General features: G+C 40.4%; 1 protein-coding gene across 1 annotated transcript in view; it reads left to right on the top strand.

The window, feature by feature from the left end:
* The first annotated feature begins 5,342 nt into the window (after positions 1-5,342).
* Positions 5,343-26,998, top strand: part of raver2 (ribonucleoprotein, PTB-binding 2) — a 100,538-nt gene continuing 78,882 nt past the window's right edge. The window contains exon 1 of the mRNA XM_085774882.1: positions 5,343-5,694. Within this exon, the coding sequence (XP_085631008.1) occupies positions 5,416-5,694 (279 nt within the window). The 5' untranslated portion in view covers positions 5,343-5,415. The remainder of the gene's footprint in view (positions 5,695-26,998) is intronic.

Here is a 26,998-nt window from a genome sequence, read left to right as displayed (position 1 = left end):
GATCCGGAGAGCGCCGTGTGTGGCGATATTGCGGTATTTGCTGAAGTTGGTGGATCTCGTGAATGTAGCGGTCGGGCAAATTGATCTCTCGAGGGGGGGTCTAACTCGGTGTTACGGTGTGTTTGACCATGGTTTACACTTACGCCGGAATTTCACTTTAAGGCCAAAAAGTTCAATCTTGGTCTCATCAGACCAGAGAATCTTATTTCTCATAGTCTGGGAGTCCTTCGTGTGTTTTTTGGCTAACTCTATGTGGGCTTTCATATGTCTTGCACTGAGGAGAGGCTTCCTTCGGGCCACTCTGCCATACGACCCCGATTGGTGGAGGGCTGCAGTGATACTTGACTTTCTGGAACTTTCTCCCATCTCCCCACTGCATCTCTGGAGCTCAGCCACAGTGATCTCTGGGTTCTGCTTTACCTCTCTCACCAAGGCTCTTCTCCTACAATTGCTCAGTCAGCCAGAGCCCTGACCTAAACCCAAATTAGCATCACTGGAGAGACCTGAAAATGGTTGTCCACCAATGTTCACATCCAACCTGACAACTGGAGAGGATCTGCAAGGAAGAATGGCAGAGGATCCCCAAATCCAGGTGTGAAAAACTTGTTGCATCATTCCCAAGGAGACTCATGGCTGTACTTGCTCAAAAGGGTGCTTCTACTCAATACTGAGCAAAGGGTCTGAATACTTATGACCATGTGATATTTCAGTTTTTCTTTTTTCATAAATTTGCAAAAATTTCTACATTTCTGGGGTTTTTTCAGTCAAGAAGGGGGCTGAGTGTACATTAATGAGAAAAAAAAAGAAATTAAATGATTTTAGCAAATGGCTGCAATGAAACAAAGAGTGAACAATTTAAGGGGGTCTGAATACTTTCTGTACCCACTGTATATAGCGCTTTTCTAGTCTCTATGACCACTCACCCAATGCGCTTTACGCTACTAGTCACAACACACAATAATACAAGTCATATATTCTGTTGAAGTGTCTTCAACAGGAACATAATTTCAAACATGTGCACTCTTGTGCATTAAACATAGCCAAACAATCATCTTTTTGTTGGGTTATGCACTGAGATTTGAACCAACACTTCAGACAAATTTCTCGAAAGAAGATTTCATTCATATTCTTGTTTTCGCACTCTGTAGAGATGGGAGAGAAGACTACAGCTCTGAGTCTGCTATAACATAACCATCAGAGCATTGAGGTATTTTGATACTGAGTTGAATGGATTCAAGTGAATTGAAGCATCTACTGTATAAGGTCAGTCATCTTTGAAACTTTCATTTAGTCAACATTTTATTTCAATGTACCACAGAATCACTAGGCATAGCTGCTTTGTGTGTCCCTGTCTATTTTCAAAGAAGGTCATAGAGTGCAGCTAAGTAAATTGTTTCTCCTTGAGGTGGATAGTGAAAATAGAGAGGCCATGCCAGGCTCTCAGTTTACTGAACATCAGCGGGGAAGTAGTTCACCACTGTTGAGAGCTGAAGGAGAGAAGAAGCCCCCCCCTCCTCCCTTGCCACATCTCTGTCTGCCGTTCCCCTTAAACCTAATCAGTTTGTCGGCATTCATTCATACCTCTCCTACACGGCCCTGTCTTTGTCTCCTTTCCACTGTCACCGTATCTCCTTTGCTCTCCCTCCTTCTCTGGAACTGCCTGCTGCTCCCTGCCAGAGAAACGCTGTGAATTAGAGCACCGAGCTCGGTGTCCAAGCACCCTCGGGTCATTTCAGTCAGTCTCTCAGCTCTGCCAACTGGTACGGCAGACATGCACTAGCAGCATATTTTCATGCAAGTCCGGAGTCCCAGTTTCCCAAACACATGTTCGCACTGTGATCATCTTAAGTCTAGCATGATAGCAATTTATAGAACTTTGAAATCAGTTTGACGGACGGCGCTTTCTATCCTATCATGTGGGCTTTTATATGTGTGGAAAATGTGCGCAACAGCTGAAAACATAGCTTGAACCGTACAACAAAACATGCTTCAGAGGAATTCAATGATGAGATCAACTCACAACTGTACACTATTATTGTACCTCCTTGTTTACCACATTGAATAGGGGAGTTTTTAGAAGTACACTAACACTTAGGTTGAAATCAGACAGAGTGCATAGATGCAACTTTCTCATTACTGACTCATTTGCCTGCCACATAAAAGGAGCCTCCCTGACACACTGATTTAGAGGTATGCTTATGACCACTGTAATTAGGACATGAATTGGACAGGGAACTCTTGTGCATATTGTCCCCGTGGGTTCAGGTCAGCTGTTTTTAGTAGGTCACATGTCCCTTTATCTCTTCTGTGCTGCAAGAGAAAGGAAGCCATGCTGCTGCCACTACCACCATCACCACACTGCATTTGTTATCATGTATGATATGATAACATAAATGGAAGGAGAGCCACATGCAGCTCATTTTCCTACATCTGCTTCTGCATCTCTGACAGGATTTGTCCATAATCACATTGCACAGTCACACAGGATATGCACTCAGCTCACCGTCAACTCCCATGCACAATGAACCACTTTGCCATTTAGGGTTCACCCCCCCTCCAACCAACTCTTACATCCCTCTCCTACCCTCTCATCCCATGCTCACGCCCACCGAGCTCATCCCAGGTGCCTGCATCGCCCGTTCAGCCACTCTGCCCACCCACGCCCTCACACTCTTAGTCCCAGTGAGCAGCGGTGAACATTTTCCCGCTTTCTTCTCCTCTCCTCTCCACTCCCACCCACTCCAAAAGGGCTGTGAATCACTGGCTGACACGCTGAAGCACCAGCAGGGCTCTTGTGTTTTTAGATGGAGAGGGACTAACATCTATTTTTTCCCTTGGTTTGCGAAGCAGAGCCAACCATTATTGGGGTGGGTGGGGGTTTGACTCGCGCATAGGTAAAACACTTAAAAGGCACAGAGTTTGTGTAACTGTGCAGGACGGCTGTTGTCGACTGACATGAGTTAATGCGTGTGTGTTTATTGGAGTGTGTCCCTGACTGTAGCACAGCTCTGGCATGCATGCGTGCCAGGGGGACTGAGAGAACAAATTAATTGTTCTCTCATGGAAATGTTGTTTAGCACTTAGTGGAGTGATTCACGCGTCTCTGAAATCAGCCTGTGCAAGTGACAAGCAAGTCCATGCTGTCTCTTCAGAGAACCACTGCTCAATGATTCATGTCCCCCAATCTGTCAGCAGGCACCCACTATTGAATGAGCTGCAGATAAATCAAAGCCCGACATCTTTTCAGTGTTATAGTATAAAAAATATCTTTTGTTTCAGGTGATTGCACAATTTGTTGGACATGGCTGCATGTAAGATTCTTGTTTGTCAGGGTTTTGTAGTGCTTGTAATACTGTGCAGATGGGGCAGAGTCTTAACAGAACAAACAAACAGGAGCCCATGATATCAACTATCATATTGACCCTTAAAATGTCCATTAGAGCAACTAATGCAACTAAAATGTGTCTGTCAAAGCTGAGTAATACTGTAGTTTAAGAGTAAAAATTTCCTCTCAAAAGCAAAGTAGATTGCATCTTTAACATCCAAGGATACAGCGTTCAGTTCATGATCACACAGTAAGGCAGTGGTATCTGAGGAGCTGGAACCAGAGTATGTTTGGCAACCGTCACTGGAGAAATTACTGAAATAAATAACCAAATGGTTTGTTTGCTGTTGATCAACTGATAGATGAATGCCCAGCTCTGCGGTCTGTTTTCACAAGTACTTCCCGCTACTAGTGCTGCCTGCTGAAATAACATTTTCAATCAATACAATTAAAGATTGGTTGTATATTATTCGGGGGAGAGCGTTTGTAACCTTTTCATGTGGAGGATGACGGAGATTTGTAGCATTCAACTATTCATGAACGTGTGGAGTCTTTCACAGGAAAAACAAAAACAACCCGTTTTATCCTCCATTACGTCTGCGTGAAATTACACAAATGGTCCTTTCCTTTGGCCTTACTGCTCTGGACTCTAAGCTTTATTGAAATATTCATACAAAAGGTCCACATACAGTCTGTGTTTCAGTTGCACCGCTTCAGCCGCTTGGCAATGCAAGATCATTTTCACCCACTGACAACTGGGATTGTCTGGACTCTGATTTGCCAAGAAGCGCTTCACACAGATGGCGAGAGAGAACATGGAGTTTGGATGATGGAGGATGATTTCACCGTCTCTTAACAGGCCCCTGCATAATAGCGCTCTAAATATTTCCTAAGTGGGTTGATGTGTGCTTGTTGACATGTTTGTGTTTCTACACGAGTGTGAATGCATCCTATGAGAGTGAGTATGCAAAGTGTGTGTGTGCGTGTGTGTGTGTGTCTGTCAGAGACTCGTGCAGCCTGCGGAAGCTACATAGGCATTGTGAGGACTCGGCAGGGAGCTCTGTTCCCCTTGTGTTTGCCAGGAGCAGCTTTCCACCCACGGTGGGCAGGCAGGCAGGCAGGCAGGCTTGGTTGGCATTCACTGGATGACTTGGGCAGAAAGGAGGGAAGGCACACAGCCATTCATGGTCACATTATGCACATGGGAAACAGGAAAGCTCTGGTGGTTTTGAGATATCCTCCAATGAATGTCTTTCTCCCTGTCTTTGACCAAAAGAAGAAATGTGTTAATTGGGCTACAGGACAAAAATAAGAACTGAGTTCCTCTTTGTATCCAAATGCACAATATTGTGGAAACTTGTACCAAAATCAATGCATTCGTCTACAATGCACTTAGTTTGCAGAGCATGAAGCACTACACTTCTCAGCAAGTGGATGATTCACTTCTTGTTGTTCTAAAGAAGCGACATAAATTCAAATGAATGATGCCACAGCCAAAAAAAATCAACCAACTTCCACAGTAGTTGGTCACTTACCAATAAATGAGAGACTCACATTAGTTTGATGGGACTCTATTCACGGGTCTTAATGGGCTGCCTCCTATACATTCAGCAGACAGCTGGGGTCGCCTGGAGTCCGAGGTGCAGCTCGACATAACTGTAATGCTCGGAGCCATGCGAGCAGCAAACTGCCCATAATAAACAAGTGTTTTCATCCATTAGCTCGTGCATCCTGTAACCCTCTGCTTCACTGTGCAGAAGCAGCCATCTGCAAACAGTAAGCTGCAACACAACAAGCAAAACATGACTGCACAAGTTTAAAGATAATAGCCTAACTATTATCTAATTAGGGAAGAATATAAGAAAAATGCCTTGGTAAATAAATGAAAATATTTTGTTCCGGTATGTGTACTTTAGGAATTGAAACTGTCGTTTCGATTTTATTCGGGCTGTTTTATTCCTCTCGCTCTTTCTCTCTTTTACTAACACACACACACACACCTCCCACCTGCTCTCTCTCTCTCTCTCTCTCTCCCTCCCTCTCTCTCTATCTCTCTCTCTCCTCTCACACTTTTCCCTCAGCTACCCAAGATGGCGGCAGCCTCATCCATCCAGCCGCCGAGCGTTCACTCTTCTCTAGCCCGGGAGAGCGCACTTTCCCCGGAGATGGACAGCCCCGAGAACCGGCAGCCCGAGGATGTAGAGGCGGCGACGGCGGCGCAGCAGTCCTCCGAGCAGGGGATTAGTTTCCGCGACCTGCCGGACCTGGAGCCGGAGGAGATCGAGAGGAGGCTGGCCAAAACTCGCCAGGAGCTGAGCAACAGGAGGAAAATCCTCATTAAGAACCTGCCGCCTGACACCACCAACCAGGTACACGTTAGTTCACACTGGGGAGAAACTGGGGGAAAAGTAGCGAGGGTCAGTGAGTTTTCAGTTTTTTTTTCCTGCGCGCATTCAGACTCTGTGCGCGTCTGTGGGGTTCATCAGTTTAGTTTCCACTGACAGCCGTACTTTTCAGGATGTTTAATCTGTATTAAATCACGTTTATGGGAACCTGTCTGGGTGGTTCTTGTGATACTGGGGCAGAGTGACCTAAAAATGACCATTACCCAGTATTTTAACCACTTTTCCAAGCTACATCTCTATGGATCCACATGATAGTTTTTATTTGATGGGTTCTCTGGTATCACTGGCTTGCAATGGGTGTGTTATAAATTTCTACTTGCACATGCACACCATCAGTCTAATGCTAAAAAAAGTGAAAGTTGCATTCAGGAGTAGTTGGTAGCAACACAAAGGACAGTTCACACACCTACACCCAAGAGTATGACAGATCACAAAAGGGGAGATAAACAATTTAATGTTTGTCTAAACAAACCATGAACAGCATTAATCAGCATAATGCATCACGTTTAGAAACATAAGGCATTTGCAATTGATCATTCTATATGTGCACATTGGTTTACCCAGCATTTTTGGATGAATGAAATGTGTTCATGCACCTCTATTTACATCAAAAATGTATGTGTGTTTCATGAGGTAGAGGGGGATGAATGCACATTTTCATTTCAGTACTTCATGTAACAGTGCCTTAATCTACATTTGGTTTGCCATTGTCATGTAGCTGTTGTTGTCTTGCCTTTTTCTTTCTCTTTTATCTGACTTATAACTTATATTGCATATGATACAGTGTTAAATCTCAGCTGTGCTTCTGTTGTGAATGTAAAAAGAGTGACAGCTTGTGCGGCAACTCATTGATGTTTTTAAGATATGACAGGTGGAATCCATGACTTCTGACTCGTTAACACTTAGCTATAGTCAGATTCCTTTGCTGGAGGCGAAAGCAGCTCAGTCACTTAATCTTCTGTGTTTGTTGTACACCCAAGAATCTCATATGCATGTTTCTTGTCAAAGACCGTAGAGTGACTTCACCGTTTATAACTTCATGACCTTTTTGATTCCGAAGTGTGATTCATCACTTGTGTCAGCATGCAAGGCTTCATGAGTCTGCAACGGGGAAGGCGCTACTGATGGTGGTGTGTTCCTTCAGGGTTGTAGCACTAAACATTCTTAGAAAGAGGCACGCTGCCAAGGAGAGCCAGCTCTCTGCCTGGTGTTTGTGTGCAGTTAATGTGTGTAAGAGGGAGAGAGGGAGAGTGAGTGCGAATTGCGAATGCGTGGTGTGTTTGAGAAATGAGAAACAGAGGGGAGAGAGGGAGAGAGGAAAAAGTCACTTGGATCAGGTGAAGCAACAGAAGTGGAATTTCTCTTGCTGTATTTTCCACATTATTCATGTGTCAGATGGAGCGTGATATGTTTAGTGAGCTTGAGCAGAGCAGCCGGAGAGCAGAGCTGCATGAAATCTGCCCAGCTGAACGTAACGTAAATCTATCCCTTTAAAAGGGGAAGTTCACACTCTTTGACATTACACAGAGCGAGTTACTGACTGGTAGTGATACTGTTGAATTGGCATATCAGACTATGGACCTGCTCGGAGAGAACTCGGCTAGTGAGACAGAAATGAACAGTTAACAGAGATCAATAGCAGAAAAATACTGTAGGTGATTAACACTTTCTTTTCAGTGCTGGATTGTGGTTCAAAATGGTCCGTGTGCTGCTGTTCATTTCTGCCTGAAAGGCTGCGTATCAGTTCAATGATTAGTTGATTAATCAATTATGGAATATAAAAGATACACATTTGTGAAGTCTTTTATTATAGAATTAACTGATTTTTTTCTTATTCCGGCATCCACAGTGTGGAGATTTCCTGATTTTCTGTTTTCAATCTGAAGTGAATATATTTGTCATTACCAATAGTTGGTTGGATAAATAACCAGTCATGAAAAAGTCTCTTTGGGCTCTTGGAAGTTGTGATTGGCATTTTTCATTACACTCTGACATTTTGCAGACAAAATGCTAAATTAATGAATTAATCAAAACAATAATCAAGATTGATCTGTAACGCTAATCAGTTACTATTTCATACACAACGTCTCAGTAGTGCAAAAGGTTATAGCAACTCTCGCTTGGTCCAGCTCTGGAATCCAGTTATATTCATAGTGCAGGTGTTGACACTGGAGTATCTTCCATACAGTTATAGATTTATGGTGAAGGAAAGTCCTCGTCACTGTCTTACATAACCCGTCTGATGGACTGAACAACGTCCAGCCGACTCATCTCCCATTCCCGTCATACCGGCTGCCCCATTAGTGAACACTATATTAAAGAGTGTGTGTGTGTGTGTTTGGAGTGTATAGTGAGTGCACTGTTTCAGAGGTATGGCTCTGCTGATAGTGCTCATCTCAGGGGGAAGTTGAGGGAGGAAAAAGTGCAGTATGGACAAGAAGTCAGAAGAGCTGGATGAGATGAGAGGAAATGAATGAGGGATAAAAGAAGAAAGAATAGAGAAAAGGAGAGGTGACTGAGGGACAAGCAAGAAGAACCATTTTCAAAGAGTTGGATTTCTGTTCTTTTTGATGTTGACAAGTTGATACCATCAGCGTCATTAGCATTTCTAATTCAGTACTGTTTTATTAAATCAGTGGGGTTCACTTCAGTGCAGTCAGTAGCATCTTATCTTACTGAATGAAAATCCACAATTGAATCCAAATCTGTTGTTGAAGCAAATTGATTCAAGGTTTCAACATTTGCAAGTCAATGTCCCAAACAGGGAAAATGGGTTTGCAGCCAGGAAGATGCACACACAGAGACATTCAAACACACTGTACACAGATGGACAATAATAGATAACATTTATAAGGAAATACAATTATTAATGACTAAAACACAAAGACTCAGTCGACCTAAAATCACTTTTTGTTTGCAGCAGCAGTGCACTGCAGACTGATTTATGCATAAACCTGCAACCTGTTTGAGAAAAACAGTTGTGACTTACTTACTGTATGTTTCATGAGCTATTTCCTCCAAATACCAGAAGTACCAAGTGCAAAGTTAATGATCTCAAATTCTTGATGCCATATTCATGAAATCTAAACCAGCAAGAAAAAAGAGTCATTAGCGGGAGGCGGACAAGAGATTTTTTTTAGTGTTGATAGGGAGTCCAACTATCAGACCTCAACCTTGGACATGCAGACAAACTAGTTGGAAGTGTTTCTACTGAGTTTGTTTTTTAGCCTTTTAGTTTTTAAAGTTTGGAGCGAAGACTTTGCCACAACTCTTCACCCAGACTCTTTCTTAGATTTCAAAACAAATGAAAATGAACTTCATAAAATTTAAGTGTAGTGAAAAACATACTTTCAGATGCAGTAGGTAAAAATGAATGAGGGTAGTGTGTGTTGTATGGAAAGGAGATGAGCTTCCAAGGACTTCCAAGTTTCCAAATTATTCAGTGTCTTAGAAATAGACAAAGCCTTGGATGCCTATATGTATAGTACATATTTTTTTCCTTTTGAACACGTGTGTGTGTGTGTGTGTGTGTGTGTGTGTGTGTGTGTGTGTGTGTGTGTGTGTGTGTGTGTGTGTGTGTGTGTGTGTGTGTGTGTGTGTGTGTGTGTGTGTGTGTGTGTGTGTGTGTGTGTGTGTGTGTGTGTGTGTGTGTGTGTGTGTGTGTGTGTGTGTGTGTGTGTGTGTGTGTGTGCACTGTTGTTCCTATCTAAGAGGGGACATTGGCGTCGTTACACATTCACCAACAGGGGACCGAGCAGCCAACAGGGGACTTTTTTTAGGTCCCCTGTTGGACATGCTTTAAATCAACTTAAAATCATGTGAAAAACCTTCTGGTTAATTTTTTTAACTTTAGCCAAGAGGGGACCTGAGTGTGTGTGTGTGTGTAAAATACCATATTCAGCACTGCCCCGGCAGGCTGGAGCAGGGGTTTTAACGACTCATTCACACACGTCGTTTCTTACACTCCTCCATAGTGTGAACGACTTGCAGCCCCGGCAGCCTTTCAGACTGTAGAGAGGCTATCAAACAGGCTCCTTAGTGAACAAACCAGTACCTTGAAACATAATTTGTTATTCTTTGTAACAAAATATAAAGGTTCCGTTTTCATGGATGTCTTAAGTTTAAACTCAACACTGTATTAGGTTTAATAGAAATTTTTAAATATTGAAAAAATTGATCACCCATAACAAAATTTTAAATAAAATGGTCATTTAGATAATTTCTGTTGAATTCTGATTAAACATTAAAAATAATTGACCTTGCTATTGTTGCTTGTCCAGTTTTTTTAAGCACAGGGTTTCAATTTTACAATATACATGTGTTCTCAATCTGTATAGGAATTATTAGTTGACTTACATTGCAGAAAAAGGTCCACACTTGGTTTATATGGAATGACAGGGGTCCACTGTTGGTTGGTGCATAATGACACACGATCCCACTTAGTTAGCATGGAGTGACATACACACTCCATCATGTATGAATAAGAAAGAAATAAGCAAAAGTGATGTGAAGAAGTGAACATTTCTAATAAAGTAGCACCAATAATGTTGTAATTAATTTTTAAATGTAGGGTGTACTACTGCAACACACATTTCTACAGTCTATTCATTTTTTAATAGAGGGTTTTAGGATTTAGGGTAATCTTAATGTACTTGCATCATAAATCTGTATTCATAAGGATGTATTTTATTTACTGTTTTATATTACAGAAAACTCAATGGCAACCTATGATGATATATTATGTAGAAGTAAACCATCAAAGAGTAACTGATATTAAAGTATTGGCAAGGCAATTTGTTATCTTTGGGTAAAATACAGAGGGTTTGGGAGATCATCAGTTTGTCAGAGATACAAGGGATAATTCATTGAGAGGATTAATCTCACAAAGTCCCTATGTTAAACTATTGCCAGACACATTTCTACAGTCTATTAATTTTTCACTGTACTGGTGTTTTATACTACTTAACTGCATTGTTGTCATGGGAAAATACTTAAACTACTCACAGTTTGACATGGCCTGATGGCTCAGAGCCACAAAAAGTTACTTTTTGGCCATGTACATCTCATATAGATGAAGCCCTGTTGGGGCCACCTATGGTCAGACTTTTACTTTTTAAATGCATGTGATTTCAATTAATTTTAATGTATTTGCGTCATAAATCTGTATAGGAATTATTCGTTGATTTACGTTTTAGAAAAAGGTCCACACTTGGTTTATATGGAATGACAGGGGTCCACTGTTGGTTGGTGCATAATGATACAAGTGCCCACTTAGTTAGCATGGAGTGAAATACACACTCCATCATGTATGAATAAGAAAGAAATAAGCAAAAGTGATGTAAAGAAGTGAACATTTCTAATAAAGTAGCACCAATAATGTTGTAATTAATTTTACAGTCTATTAATTTTCCCCTACAAGAGTTTTATACTCCTTGACTGCATTGTTGTTATAGGAAAAATATTTGAATTAAAACTCAGGGTTTTAGGTCATTTTAATGTACTTGCATCATGAATCTGTATTTATGAGGATGTATTTTATTTACTGTTTTACATTACAGAAAAAGGTCCACACTTGGTTTATATGGAATGACAGGGGTCCACTGTTGGTTGGTACGGAGCGACATACACATTCCAGCATGGGTGGATAAGCAGAAATGAGAGAAATTGCTAAGTTTTAAGATACATTTCAAATCTAAATTTAATACAAACATTTGTAACTATTAATACACATAACACACACACACACAAACACATGCAAACACACGTATTTCAACTTAAGTAGCACTGGTAAAGTTGTAATTGTAGTTTTGTTTTTAAACATGGGGTTAGGGTTAGTTACTGTGAAAACTCAATGGCAACCTATCATGATACTTAAGGGAATATTTCAGTTATGACATTTATGGATCAACAATAAAACATGTATGGGAAAATGAAAGAGGAGCTGGGGGGTCATCAGTTTGTCTGAGATACAAGGGATAATTCTTCTAGAGGATGGATTAACCTCAAAAGCTCAAAACTTCAATCAAAACTTAATACAAACATTCCCATAGCAAAGCAAAATCGAAGATGAGATCTCCTTTATGTCACATTTACATCTCCTAGATATAAATGAGCACTAATCAAGACAAAAGTGGTTTTCTCATTCTTCTCAAATGTCTCTCCTGAGAATTAAGTCTCACAGTGAGCACTGTGCAAGTTCTCTAAATTCTCTCACAGCTGTCTCTTTTCCTGATCTCAACTAAGAGAAAAATGAGACATGCTGTGCCGCTTTCAAATATGTCTCAATTTGACCTCAGTTATGTCTCAGTGAGAATTCTGTCTCTCACTGCTCACTGTTTGAGTTCTCAGATTCTCTTACAGTTGTCTCTTTTCTAGTGTTTCAGCAAAAAGAAAAATGAGAGTAGTGCAAGCTCTCAAATTAGTCTCAACATGAGACATTATTTAATATTATACCTCAATCATGTCTCAGTTTATCTCTATCCTCCAGACCAGAAGGGGGCGGTAGTGCACTGCACAACCGCCGAAAAACAAAAAGAGGAAGAAGCAGCAGCTGAACCGTTGCACGGCGGGAACATTACAGACGTGACCGTTAACTACGGGGGAGGGGGGGGTGTCAGTGCCCGATCCGTACCCGGAACACGATCCGTTCCAGCGCTTCTGCGCATGCGCCGTTTTACGGCATTAGCTTCAAAGCTATGCTAACTGATAGCCTAGCAGTAGAGCAGCTAAAAGTCCGCCGTAGCGTTGTTAAAACGTCACTTTATTAATTTTAAATATTTTTTCATGCGAGAAAGTCACAGTTTAGAGTCCTAATCTGTGGTCAGTTTATCCAACTGACGTCTGTTTGGAAGTTTGCTCCGGTTTTGGGAGAAGTGCAGAGCTAGCTGGGAGCAGAGCTGGGAGCATAGCTGGGAGTAGCCACCGGGAGCTAACGTTAGCTCGCTGCTCGGCTCATCTCAGAGGCAGCAGCCGGCCGGCTGAGGTGATTGACCGGTCACACAGACGTCGTCATGCCGGTGGAGAAAGCGAGCAGATTAATTTATGGTCTCATTGATTAGTTTGTGTAAATGAAAAGTGAAGCTTCAGGAGGAGCTGGTCAGAGGAGCAGTGCTGACTTGCTGCTGTCTGTATGTGCAGAAATCACCACATTTACATCAATAAATAAATGTTTTACAATTAACTGATCGGTCTACATTACATTTAATTTAATCAGAAATAGAACAGAGGGGAATTCGTTGCGACGTGCTTACGTTTTTCCTCATAGAACGTCTCTGTTTTCATCCATATCCGCGGTGTCTGCCGTAAACTAAAAGATGGGCATGCGCAGAAGCGTCCTGGAACGGATCGTGTTCCGGGTACGGATCGGGCACTGACAGGGGGCACAGGTGGGACAGAGAGGAGTGTCTGTTGGTCGCTGCGCTGCTGCTGCTGCTGCTGCACAACGTTTTTCCCCAGCCACGCCGAGACTCGAAGAGGTAAGAATGAAATTATTTTTGACATTCTCATGAGGTGAAAAATTAACAGTTGTGGCGACGGAGCGGTCCGCTGGAAGGTGGGGATTAGGTAATTAGGCGTCTGTCCAACAAGTAATTGACAAAGAAACTCCGAACTGTAACGGTGGTAATGGTTAGCTAAGCTAGCTGCAGTAAGATACAATGGCAGATAAGCTAACGGCTAACGGCTAACGTTAACTCCAAGCTCCAAGGTTGAAACACGGCTTTTTTATTTTATTTTTATTTTTTATCATATTTATTTCAAACCACAATCGAATTTTTCTATTGGCTGAGATGGAGGCAGATGACGGTTTGGTGGCCGCTTTCGTCACCGGCCACCAGCTCCCCGACCAATCAGCACCGGCTGCTGCCTGCCGCTAACGGTTGCTAGGCACTCTAGCTGCTCTGCTGCGGCTAACGGTTGCTAACAGCTGTCTGGATGGGAATCGTTAGTGCGGCCGGCGCTAACGACCCGTTAACGAGCCGGCGGATCGGCTGTAGATGCACTGTGTCACGGCTCTGGCGTCCTCTCCTAGTAGTGTCCGCGCTACTAGTGCTGTTAGAGTTGCTCCTTAGTAGCTCGTTAGCGCTAGCAGAAGTGTCGATGTGTGTTTATTACTTTTTTTTTTTCTCTTTTGTGTGATTTCGCGGGTGTGAATTACTGTAAGTTAGTCCTAGTCTGAGAAATAGCCGATCTACAAGTTCACAAACCTACTGAGAACTTGCAGATCTAGCTATTTTAAATAAATGCCCACTATTAAATCTTTTATGGGGGTCTCTGGCAAAAAATATTTTCTAATTAGGTTCTACATTGCATATCAAACTGGGGGTCCTTGAAATTAAAACAGTTTGAGAGCCACTGAGTAAGTTACACTTGTGAAATCTCTAATTGAAATATTGATTAGCCTACATGTTACCAGATGTTCATTTATTTATTCAGTTTCTTTGACTGTGAAATTCTAGGGTGTGGCAATTCTTGAAACCCATGATTTGATTTGACTTTTGATTTTAAAAAATTAGGGTCACGATTTGATTTTTTCATTCTCTCTCTCTCTCTTGCAGGATCTGGCTAAGCTGCCAAAAGGCCACCCAACTCCACACAAAATAAATATGTTAAAAGGTGATGAGCCATCAGACTCAACGTCAGGGTCTGACACCATTATAATAGATGAGAGCCCAGTCTCTAAGCATGGCGAGAAAATTCCATCGCTGAATCCATCACCTGACGGGGGACATGCAACACAGCTGGACCACCACCTTATGGGTAGGTTTGTCATAATTATTACATAATCGCCTGGGCCCACATGTTCAAAACTTTTAATCATTATCCTATCAGATTTGGTGAAGTTCATAACCAAAAAAACAGCAGTAAGATAACTTTGTTATCCAAATAGTATGTGAATGACTCATGGGCCCTGATGAAGATTATTTGCTATTATTTTTGTCATTATTTTTGCTTAATGGTCAGAATCGTTTACATTCACCTATTTAAATTAATCTAATAATAACACTTAATAATTAAAAGCAATAATAGCAATTAAATTATAGTATGAACATAATTTAACAGCACAACAATTCATTATATGAATTATTATTGTGAGATTTTAATGATAAGGTAAAGTTTATAAATCGGCTAAAGGTGATCAAATTAATCTGAACTAGTAGCCTATAAATCTAGCTGCCCCCTAGCAGCAGCAAATCTATTTGCTCCGTAGGTGGGTCTTCTTGGGCGGGCCACCCAAGTAAAGCCTTTGTAGGGGACACACTAGTTAATGGTGGGCTACTTAGTCTTAGGACATATTAAAACATGCCTACATGTTTGGCCTCACATAGGCATTCTTCAGGCCATGTAGAAAGACATGACACACCACACGAACAAGCTACTCACTAATTTTTTTTTCTTGTGGTGTTGTAGCATGTGCAAGGTTATCTAGGCATGTTTTAATTATGTTCAAAAATGAACTTGCCTGCCATTAAAGCTGAGTAGCTTGGTATTTTCTCACTCCTGTATTGTTTGTACTATTTCTCCCTTTCAGATCGAGGCCAGGTCAGAGAGCTTCAGACTCTTTGCGACTTAATTGGAGAGTGACATCGTGACAGCCCATCTTCATCATCAGGCCAGCAGGAGCTGTTTCCTGGGAGAAGCATGTTCGTCTCATCATTCCGCCTTGCTGCCATGAATCACGCATGCATGCGTCTGTTCCATGCACTTTTTGAATCCTAAGTAAGTTTTTTCAAAAAAGGCTCTGTGTTTTTAGGCCAGGATAGTGGGAATAATGATTATATCCAATTAGGACAGTGTAGCAATGATTAATGATGCAAAGTCTGCGAACTAGTTCAGGCAGACAACTCAAGCTGCGCCCATCCTGATCAGCTGATCAGTCACATGCTCTCCTCATCCAAATAGGGCGGGCTATTTAAACCCCCCAGTTTACCTGCTCATCCCTGGCTATGCTGCTGCTGCCGTTGCTATTTTCTGCATACACTCTGCTCCTGCTGCTGCTGCTTCTGCATACATCTCACTGCTGCCGCACATGAGGTTTTGCAAACCCACCACCTCCCCAGCATCCACCTGTGGGCTCTGTCTCTATGCTTCATTCTGCTTCATTCCCTGTAATGTCTTGCAAAGCAGATCATTCAGGGAACAAATTTCTGAGTCAGAGCCTGACACTAAACCTGCTGCAGCCATGCTCAAGGATACCTATGCTGTGCTTCAGCTTGCAATGCATGCTTATAAATGATTTGTTCTTATTTCAGAGTTGTCTGACTGAACTATCAGAATAGAAGTTTAATATCAGAAATTAAGTGTTATCCAGTATCACTTACAGCACTTTTAAGGATAACACTGTTGTTTACATTTATATTTATGATTGGCCCCAAAATCTTACTTGCTGATTTGCAATTCTCTGAACTGAAATGGACATCTCACGGTGTTATTTCCTTTTAACCTGAAGTGCAGTTGTGTATGGTCTATGTGGTAAGTCTTTTCGTCAAATTACTCACGACAGATTTTATGCTCTTGTCTTACAGCTTATGACCTGAGATGTGCAACTCTACCGGACTGGGAACCTATTGAGGAGGCCAAGCTCAAGAAAGCCTTTGTGAACAAATGTAGGGCCAGAGCAGGCTCCAAAGAGTAGGCCACTGGTATAGCCTGCCCTATGTGGACTGCTTTCTCTCTCACCTTTTTTTTTTTTTTTTTTTTTTAATTTTTCTCATTCATTTTCATGGACCAGTAAATGCCAAGTTCATTTTGAGGTCTGGTAGTATGCGAGTTGTTAGTAGTAGTAGTAGTAGTAGGTTCTCAGGTCCTTTTACGGTGGCCTGGAGGTGCAAATCAACATAACAAAATCTGAAACACTTTTACAAAGCTTGAGACAAATTTACATTTTAGAAAACATTTTTACATATCCTGAAACAAATTTACATTTCAGAAAACAAATTAACAAGAAACTAAACATTTTTACAAACACAGATAAATGTGCAAGTCCCAAAACAAATTTACAAATAACATCAACTGGAAAGGGAATGCACCAACTCTGGGGTTGAACCAGAGGTGATAACAGAAGCAGCCAACCGGTGTTATGGTAATGTAATTTTGTTTTATGATATGTAAAAATGTTTTCTAAATTGTAAATTTGTCTCAAGCTTTGTAAAAGTGTTTCAGATTTTGTAATGTTGGTTTGCACCTCCAGGCCACCGTACATTGTTGTTCCACGTACCACAGCAGTGCTGGTCAGTGTGTTTTTGCTTTGTTTTTTTTTTACAATCTGGAAGTGTTGTACGTAGTAATGGTGTCACACAAATAAAGTTTTCAACTTTTCAATATTAAGAATTGTTTTTACAGTTATTTCTAATTACTAAAGTTTATTCATCTTTAAATTACATTCTCAATTTGTTCTCGTATTTCTCAAGTATAGCTCAGATATCATTCTCATATATAGCTTAAGAAAGACATTTAAGAGAAATAATTAAGACATGGAAGAGACATAGGACAGACAATGATAAGATCTCTTTTAAGGCTCATACTTCTCAGATTTGTCTCATAAAAGTCTCAGATTCATCTCATGTTATTCTCGCCAATTCTCATTCAAATAACCAAGACATAATTGAGAACAGGGGTATACAATTATGAGATCTCATCTGTTTATCCCAATTCTCAAGTATTGCTCAAATTGTTTTCTCAATTCAACCTCCTTTGTCTTACTGGTGTCTTGTCTCTTCTTAGCTTATCTCTTGCTCCTAAGGGACCCTTAGGAGAAATAATTCAGAAACAAATGATCACAGAATGATACGAATATGAGAAGCTCAAATGTATCTCAAGAGACGAGATTGAACAACAGATGAGCAACACATTTTTCCTATGGGTTTATAATGAAGTAGCAATGGTAATGTTGTGTTTTTTTATGTGGGGTGTACAGTGAAAACTCAATGGCAACCTACGATGATTATTGTACAAGTAAACCATCAAAGAGGTACTGATATACGACAATTTGATATGGGAAAATACAGAGGGAATGGGGGATCATCAGTTTGTCAATCAGTACGTTTACATGACACTTGAAAGAACCAAATTATTGCCTTAATCCGACTATAACTGGACAACTGAAGTGCAGGTAAACACCTTAGTCCGACTGAAATCGGAGTTGAGAACTCCGATTAAGACACCCAGATAATGCGATTGGAATTCGATTTTCTCCATCATGTATACGCCTTAGTCGGAGTATAACTGGACAATGCATGTGCGCATGCTTCACAACAGTAGAGACGGCACCAAGTGGAGCAGAGAAGCCGCCTGAACCCCGCAAAGTAAAGGAAAAAACCCACCCTCAGCGCCGATTCAATGCATTTCACACATACACAGCGCAACCAGCCAGATTGTTTTATTAGAGAGAGAGAGAGAGAGAGAGAGAGAGAGAGAGAGAGAGGAAAAAGGAAGCCCGTATCCTATTCTCAGCGCGCATCCAGCCCAGACTGACGCGTCTGGTCGGGAACTGCAGTTGAGAATTTATTATTAAGCTTACTAAGTTGTTTATATTCAGTTTTTTTACGAGGTGACAGAGAAGTCAACAGGACAGGCGGCGTATTAACCTGCTGAAACAACGGGTGACGGCACATGAGGGGGCGATGGACCCGTCAGTTATTCGATTTTCTCAGTTGCATGTATATTGAGACAAGGGCAGAAGTCCGACTTGACGCCAAAATCGAATTTTGAGCATAGCTCGATTAAGCTCTGCATGTAAACGTACTGAGAGATACAAGGGATAATTCATTGAGAGGATCCCTATGTTAAACTATTGCCACACACATTCACACAGTCAAAATGTTTTTAAACTGCCACGACCTCGAGAAAGCCATCCATGCGTTGCAGTAATCAGTTCTAGATTGGACTATTGCAATGCACTTTATGTTGGCGTCTCCCAGTCTTCGCTCAGTCGCCTCCAACTTGTCCAAAACGCTGCTGCCCGTCTTTTAACTAACACTAATAGACGTGAGCACATTACTCCTGTTCTTAACTCCCTTCACTGGCTCCCTGTCCCTTACAGAATTGATTTTAAACTTTTAATGTTTGTTTTTAAAGCATTTAACGGCCTGGCCCCACTGTATTTATCTGAGCTACTTTATTAGAAATGTTTGTGTTAAGTTTTGATGAAAAATTTCTCTTAAGGATGATCACTTTTGCTTATTTCTTTCTTATTCATACATGATGGAGTGTGCATTTCACTCCACTTACTTACATTCAAAACAGACTGACTGAAACATGGGTACATGCAATATAGAGTCACAGAGCATTTTTATGAGCTACCATTCTCTGCCAGAAATGTTGTCTGGGAACAACATCTTACTTAACATGGCACAAGAAATTAGGATTCATCAGATTGTCAGAGATACAAGGGATAAGGCATTGTGTGGATGGAATAACCCCAAATAGCTCAATGTTGAACTGCTGCAACACAAATAAAAAAAGTTGACAGTGGTGTGGTCCGTGTCTGAGGAATATAGTTCTTGCTGTGTCCTAATTGTCCTTTACAAGGCTTTGTAAGGCTTTGCATGTGTTTTTATATTTATGCGTTCCTTTGTTTCCCTTGATTTTCTAAATACATTTTAATGAGTAGTTTAACAGGGGGGTTTTTGGGGTTATTCCGTCCACACACTGACATATTCCCTGTATCCATGACAATCTGATGAATCCTAATTTCTTATTCCATGTTAATTGTTGTTCTCAGACAGCATTACTACTAGCAGACAATGGTGGCTCATATAAAGGCCCTGTCACAGAATATTATAACAGGTAATTTCACACCTTCACAAAACTCATCAAAGAACTGACAATTCTTTAGACAAAATGGAATATTGCTGGTACACCCACTCTTTACAGTTGCCACAGAAGTTGAGTCACCAAAGGCCATAGGTGCGTAGGTAGCACATGGCCAACCTAAGACCTGGGAATACCTGTGTCTCAGTCGGTCTGATTTGGATAAAGATATTGGCTGAAAGAAGGTAGAAACTCTGAAGCCCAACCTGAAAATACCTAACGACCATCGTCAGCTACGACAAACCATCCCCCACACTGCCCACACTCAAGGACTGACACAGGTCATCTGGCACTCACTCCGCTCTCACTCCATTCACTCACTTCTCAGATCCCAGTTCAACAACTCTACCTTAAAGTTAGGATCTGTGAAATACATGAGTGCTGGTGACTTAACTACTTCAATGTAGAGGAATGTTTTGTGCCCACATCATAGACTGAAACCCCATTAAAAATGTTCAACTCTACTTAGAAAACTGTGTGTAAATGTAATGAAGTCACATTGCTTACTACAACATGCACAAGGTTATACCTAGATAATAAGGAATACACACTTGTGTTTAGCTGGGTACTGAAACGAAAGAAAATCATTAGGAAACAACCAAAATAGATAACAAATGAATTACTTAAAAATATAAATAAATTAGATAACGTTTTACCATCTTCTGAACACAATTAATTGAATTTGTTTATAATCCACTTCAGATGCTATGAATAAGGTAATATGGGATTGTTGAATGTACAATCCACACATCCTGAAAGCAACCAGACCCATTTCTGCTGAGCACCAGTGTGAACTGAATACAGCTTTTATTGTGTACTTCCCACTTAATGTAAACTCTCTGATCCTGTGCCAATCCTGTACCTTTTGACAACTTTAAATTAGGTTTCAATTCATACACCAATTTCATCTATGACTATGTGATACAGTGTGTAATATACAGAAGGAAAAAAAACACAAATTTAGTTTTAGTTTTCATTTTTGTTGTGGACCAAAAATATTCAGACAGGTATACATGAACTCCAGTAGAGCTAATAGTTTGGTAAGTAAAAATGTGTGTTGCAGTAGTTCAACAGTGGGTATTTTGAAATTATTCCATCCACTATAGCTGATTTATCCCCTGTATCTCTGGAAATCTGATTACTCCTAACTTCAGACAACATTTCTACTGGCACACAATGGTAGATCATATAAAGGCTGACAAAATATTATACTGATCACAAGGCATCACACACCTTTACAAAACTCATCAAAGACTTGACAGGGTGGATTATTGCTGGGACACCCACTCTTTACAGTTGCCACAGAAGTCCATAGGTGTGTAGCACATGGCCAACCTAGGACTGGGGAATTCCATTGTCTGTTAGTCTGATTTGGATATAAGATCTTGGCTGAAGGATGTTAGTCTTTTCCAGGTTGCCCTTCAGAGTTGCTAACGACCATCGTCAGCTACAATTAACCATCCCCCACACTGCCGACAGTCAAGGACTGACACAAGTCATCTGGCACAGATTTAAAGCCCTCACTCACTTCTCAGAAGCCAGTTCCACATTTAGAGTGGAGAGTGGAGGTAGAGTTAAGCCTACCACACACATAAAGATAATCGGGCTGATTTTGCCCCGATTTCCCCCCTTCCGACCAAAGACAAAAATCGGCCGATTATCCTAAGGTCTTAAGATTATTTTATGAGATTCTCTTGTAGTGTGTCAAGTAAGAGTCAAAATTCTCACAACAATCGCCTCGGAAAACGTTCGGCGCCGATAATCGTAAATATTAAACATGTTCAATATTTACAAATCTTGCGTGTGGAAAGCTGGTGTTGTGCTGAGAAGTGCCTGCTTGCCAAGCTCTGCATGCTGCTCGCGGCAAGCCACTTCTCGACACAACACCGGCAATCCCACAGAGAGCCACGGTGCAGCCCTGGCATTACATGAGGTTCACACAGACATTCACGCATACACGGGAGATTTCCTGATAGCCGATAGCAAAGACGGGAGCGATCATAGCCGGCAACAGCCGGCAATAGAGCAGCCATGTTTAAACGATCATGTGACCGCCGCTCACAGCCGCTTTACTGCTCGGCGTCCGAAGCCACAGACACACACACACAGATGGTATCGTTGTAAAGGCTGAAGTGTCCCGCTTTCATTTAAAAAAAATTACATCGCTCTCATTGTCCATTCCGGAAATAGACCCGAAAGAGTAGCTACAACAATACGGATCTCTTTCTGAGTTTTCTGACCGGAGGGTCAAGATTCTGAAAAATCTTAATGTGTGTGGTGAGCTGTGAGCTTTGGAATATCACAGCACACCACACACAATACGATCAAAACTGTTCAATCACAGATTTTTTATCTTCACGTGTGGGGTCTTTCACAGATAAAAAAAATTGGTTGAAATTTAGAGAATCTTTATGTGTGTACAAGGATTTAGGATCTGTGAAATACATGAGTGTTGATGACTTCACTACTTCAATGTAGAGGAATGCTTTTGTGTCCACATCATAGACTGAAGTCTATGGGTGGGAATTGAGAACCAGTTCCTCTTCAGAACTGGTTCCCACGTGATCATTTCCTTGGGATTGTGTGCGTGCGTGCTTAATGATTCCGCTAATCGATTTAGCTTTTTTTTCCTTTGCAAATGTGCATGTTTCTAATCCAAACAACACATGCCATGTTCAGGTCAGAACGAAGGCAAACACGGCGTCGAGACAGAAGCGCTCTAAAGTGTCGGGGTAGATGTGATGAAAAAATATTCAGATTTATAAAACACTGCATACACACACTTGCAAGTAAAGTGCCTACAAGGCACATACATACTGTAGATAGTAAGGAATATACACACTTGTGTTTAGCTGGGTACTAAAACATCAAAAAATCATTAGGAAGCAACCCAAATGTGTAACAAATTAATCACTGAATCAGATTGCTATTCTACTATTTGTTTTCAATAGATGAATTAGAATTAGATTAGAATTAGATTTATTGTGTACCTCCCACTTAACTCATTGAGTGCCATTGACGTACATATACGTCAAACGCAGTTTTCTGCGGCTGGTAAATGGGGACGCTGTCGCCCACACTTTGAGTAATTTTGGGGCTTCTGGGATGTGTAGAACGAATGAGACTGTAGATCAGAGCAAGAAGTGAAGAAGAAGGAGAAGACGAGTGCGATCGCTACGGAGATAAAAAAGTTGGAAAAAGTTTCTATTTCTAGAGAAAAACGACGGGCAGAGCCTGGAACAAGTGTAACGTGGAGCTGTGATGAAAGATTTCTCTTACGGATGATCACTTTTGCTTATTTCTTTCTTATTCATACATGATGGAGTGTGTATTTCACTTCATGCTAACTAAGTGGGCACTTGTATCATTATGCACCAACCAACAGTGGACCCCTGTCATTCCATATAAACCAAGTGTGGACCTTTTTTTTCTGCAATGCAAAACAATAAGTAAAATGCATCCCTATTAATATAGATATAGAATGCAAGTACATTAAAATTGATTGAAACCATGTGCTGTTAAAAAGTAGAAGAGTGACAATAGGTGGCCACCACAGAGCTTCATCTATATGGGACATTAGGTGACTACAGAATAACACTTTGTGGCTCTGGGCCATCAGACCATGTTGAATCCTGAGTTTAGTTATTTAAAGTAGTTTTCCCATGACAACAATGCAGTCAAGGAGTGTGAAACTGCATTAAGTCAAAAACTTGACAGACTGTAGAAAGGTGTGTTGCAGTGGTATATCATATTACTTAGTGAGGTTAATCCATCCTCTAGAAGAATTATCCCTTGTATCTCAGACAAACTGATGACCCCCCAGCGCCTCCTTTATTTTCCCATACATGTTTTATTGTTGAGCCATAAATGTCAATAACTGAAATATTCCCTTAAGTATCTTGATAGGTTGCCATTGAGTTTTCACAGTACATCCCATGTTTAAAAAAAAACTACAATGACAACTTCACCAGTGCTACTTTAGTTTAAATATGTGTGTTTGCATGTGTTTGTGAGTGTGTGTTGTGTGTATTAATAGTTACAAATGTTTGTATTAAATTTAGATTTAAAATGTATCTCAAAACTTAGCAATTTCTCTCATTTCTGCTTATCCACCCATGCTGGAGTGTGTATGTCGCTCCGTGCTAACTCAGTGGGCACTTGTGTCATTATGCCCCAACCAACAGTGGACCCCTGTCATTCCAAATAAACCAAGTGTGGACCTTTTTCTGTAATGTAAAACAGTAAATAAAATACATCCTCATAAATACAGATTCATGATGCAAGTACATTAAATGTGACCTAAAACCCTGAGTTTTAATTCAAATATTTTTCCTATAACAACAATGCAGTCAAGGAGTATAAAACTCTTGTAGGGGAAAAATTAATAGACTGTAGATACAGTATGTGTGTTGCATTAGTACACCCTACATTTAAAAATAATGACAACATTATTGGTGCTACTTTATTAGAAATGTTTGTGTTAAAATTTGAAGAAAAATTTCTGTTACGGATGATCACTTTTGCTTATTTCTTTCTTATTCATACATGATGGAGTGTGTATTTCACTTCATGCTAACTAAGTGGGCACTTGTATCATTATGCACCAACCAACAGTGGACTCCTGTCATTCCATATAAACCAAGTGTGGACCTTTTTCTGTAATGTAAAACAGTAAATAAAATACATCCTGATAAATACAGATTCATGATGCAAGTACATTAAATGTGACCTAAAACCCTGAGTTTTAATTCAAATGTTTTTCCTATAACAACAATGCAGTCAAGGAGTATAAAACTCTTGTAGGGGGAAAATTAATAGACTGTAGATATGTGTGTTGCAGTAGTACACCCTACATTTAAAAATAATTACATCATTATTGGTGCTACTTTATTAGAAATGTTTGTGTTAAGTTTTGATGAAAAATTTCTCTTACGGATGATCACTTTTGCTTATTTCTTTCTTATTCATACATGATGGAGTGTGTATTTCACTTCATGCTAACTAAGTGGGCACTTGTATCATTATGCACCAACCAACAGTGGACCCCTGTCATTCCATATAAACCAAGTGTGGACCTTTTTCTGTAATGTAAAACAGTAAATAAAATACATCCTCATAAATACAGATTCATGATGCAAGTACATTAAATGTGACCTAAAACCCTGAGTTTTAATTCAAATATTTTTCCTATAACAACAATGCAGTCAAGGAGTATACAACTCTTGTAGGGGAAAAATTAATAGACTGTAGAAATGTATGTTGCAGTAGTACACCCTACATTTAAAAATAATGACAACATTATTGGTGCTACTTTATTAGAAATGTTTGTGTTAAGTTTTGATGAAAAACATTATCTTAAGAATGATCACTTTTGCTTATTTCTTTCTTATTCATACATATTACATATTAATGTATTTCCTATTACTGTAATTGGTTGAAACCAGATGTATGGAGCATTTTGACTATTTAAAATTGAGATGATAGTAGGTCCCCTATTGGACTGCTAAGAATGACAGAGGCAACACATTTATGGATGAGTAAAGACAGACAAGCAAATTATCTTTGTTAAGAAAAAAGGAATTCATTAATTAAAGCTGGTTTTAAGTAAATGTTGTTGCTTATACTGCAGAACTTGATATTAGTGCATGCAGCCATGTTACTTCTGAATTGCATGCAATTCAATAAAAAATATTTACTCTCAAATGTGGCCATGATTATTTATATATATATATATAATTTGTATTACAGAGACTTTAAAATAAGTAATGATAACTCTCAAGTTATATTATCCATTCTTGAAAGAAACTGAGAAAGTCATTGTTGTAAACAAAGACTCATTAGGTGAATGGGTCGTTAGATGAATGAATGGGTGCAGACAGCTCCACTGCAGTATGTGGAGGTCCACTCTTTGATAGGTAAATGTCGCGCAGAGATCCAAGTCCCCTCTTGGCAATTTCTTTAAAAATAATTAAAAGTCACATTTTCAGTAATATTATGGTAAAACACCTTAAAAGTCAATTTTATATTCCATTTTTGGTTTTTCAAAATAAGCAGAAACCTAAGACCCCTCTTGGCAGCTTGGCCTGACAGGTCCCCTCTTACCCCTATTGGTGTGTATGTGTGTGTGTGTGTGTGTGTGTGTGTGTGTGTGTGTGTGTGTGTGTGTGTGTGTGTGTGTGTGTGTGTGTGTGTGTGTGTGTGTGTGTGTAGTTTTATTTGCATATGAACAGGTAAACACAAATACATGTAAATGTGACAAAGCAGTGTGCGCCTGAGCTGTTCTCTTTCCACCCACTTCCTCTTCTTGCCTCACATGCTGTGACGTGCGCGTGTCAGTAGCAGATGTTCATGAAGTCTGTCCCCCTCAGCAGTGGGCAGCCTTCATCACCTTCATCACTTTTGTGCCTGTGTGCGACTGTGCGTACACATTGTTGTGATTTAGCCATTTACTCTACCACCTCAGAGGTTTGCAGATGTTTGTGTCACACTTCAAGCTGCACCTGTTGGGCTGACTGTTTGTACAACCAGGACAAATTAACAAGTTAATACAGGCTTTTTATTAAATCATTATGGGGCACACTTTGGCCAAGGCTCAAACATGTAGGTGACTTCATGCAGGTGAAGTAATGAACTTGGCTGGAGTTAGAATATGGTACTGAACCACATTGGTGATGGTGTTGCGGTTTATATTTAATACAATGATATTGATAAGAGTATGTTTTCAGGATACATCATGGAAAATGTTTGCAAAATCCATGGCAGACTAATTTATTTCCAGGTAACAACCAAATGTCCACCATATCCTTAAGTTGAATTCAGGCTGATGTTGCAGATTTATGAGCTCATTAACAACATCGATCCATACTCCACTGAATATTTAAAAATAGCCTCTTGGAGTGGTTTTTAACAGATGACCAGTGGGACTCTCTTAGACTCTTAGACACACATTTGCTAAACATGGCTTAATGCAACTGAAAGTGCTGTAGAGAGTTCCTTTAACTAATCCTAGATTGGGAAACATTCATTCATCTGACTCTTGTTAGAGGCCGCCTAGCAGACCTGATGCCCAAGCTCTGCTTGTGTACAAATCTCTCCATCCCTTTTTTTCTTTTTCTTTTTCTTTTTCTATTTTTTAAAGCTTTTAGCGAAATGTTTGAAATCCCATTTGACCCCGAACCAGTCTATGCTGCCCTTGGTTTAATGTCAAAGGAGTGCTGTACTCTCTTAGCAAATAAAACCTGTGTGGTCACAGCCTCATCACATCCTTCCAAGATATTTTGTCCTTCTTGAAATGGAAGCAACACAGTCCTCTGTCCTCTTCTCACTGGGTCAAAGATGTCATGTATTTTTTGAAGATAGAGCAAATTAGATACACATCTGGATTGTCCTTTTGAACCTCTGTAAAGATATGAAGGCACTTTTTGAATTTGTATGACTCTACTGTACAGGAGTAACTTGA

The sequence above is a fragment of the Trachurus japonicus genome, chromosome 4, assembly GCF_045865225.1.
Source record: "Trachurus japonicus isolate A0001 chromosome 4, Traja_1.0".
Classification (NCBI taxonomy): domain Eukaryota; kingdom Metazoa; phylum Chordata; class Actinopteri; order Carangiformes; family Carangidae; genus Trachurus; species Trachurus japonicus.
Note: the sequence above shows the minus strand (reverse complement) of the source record. Positions and strands in the feature narration are given on the sequence as shown.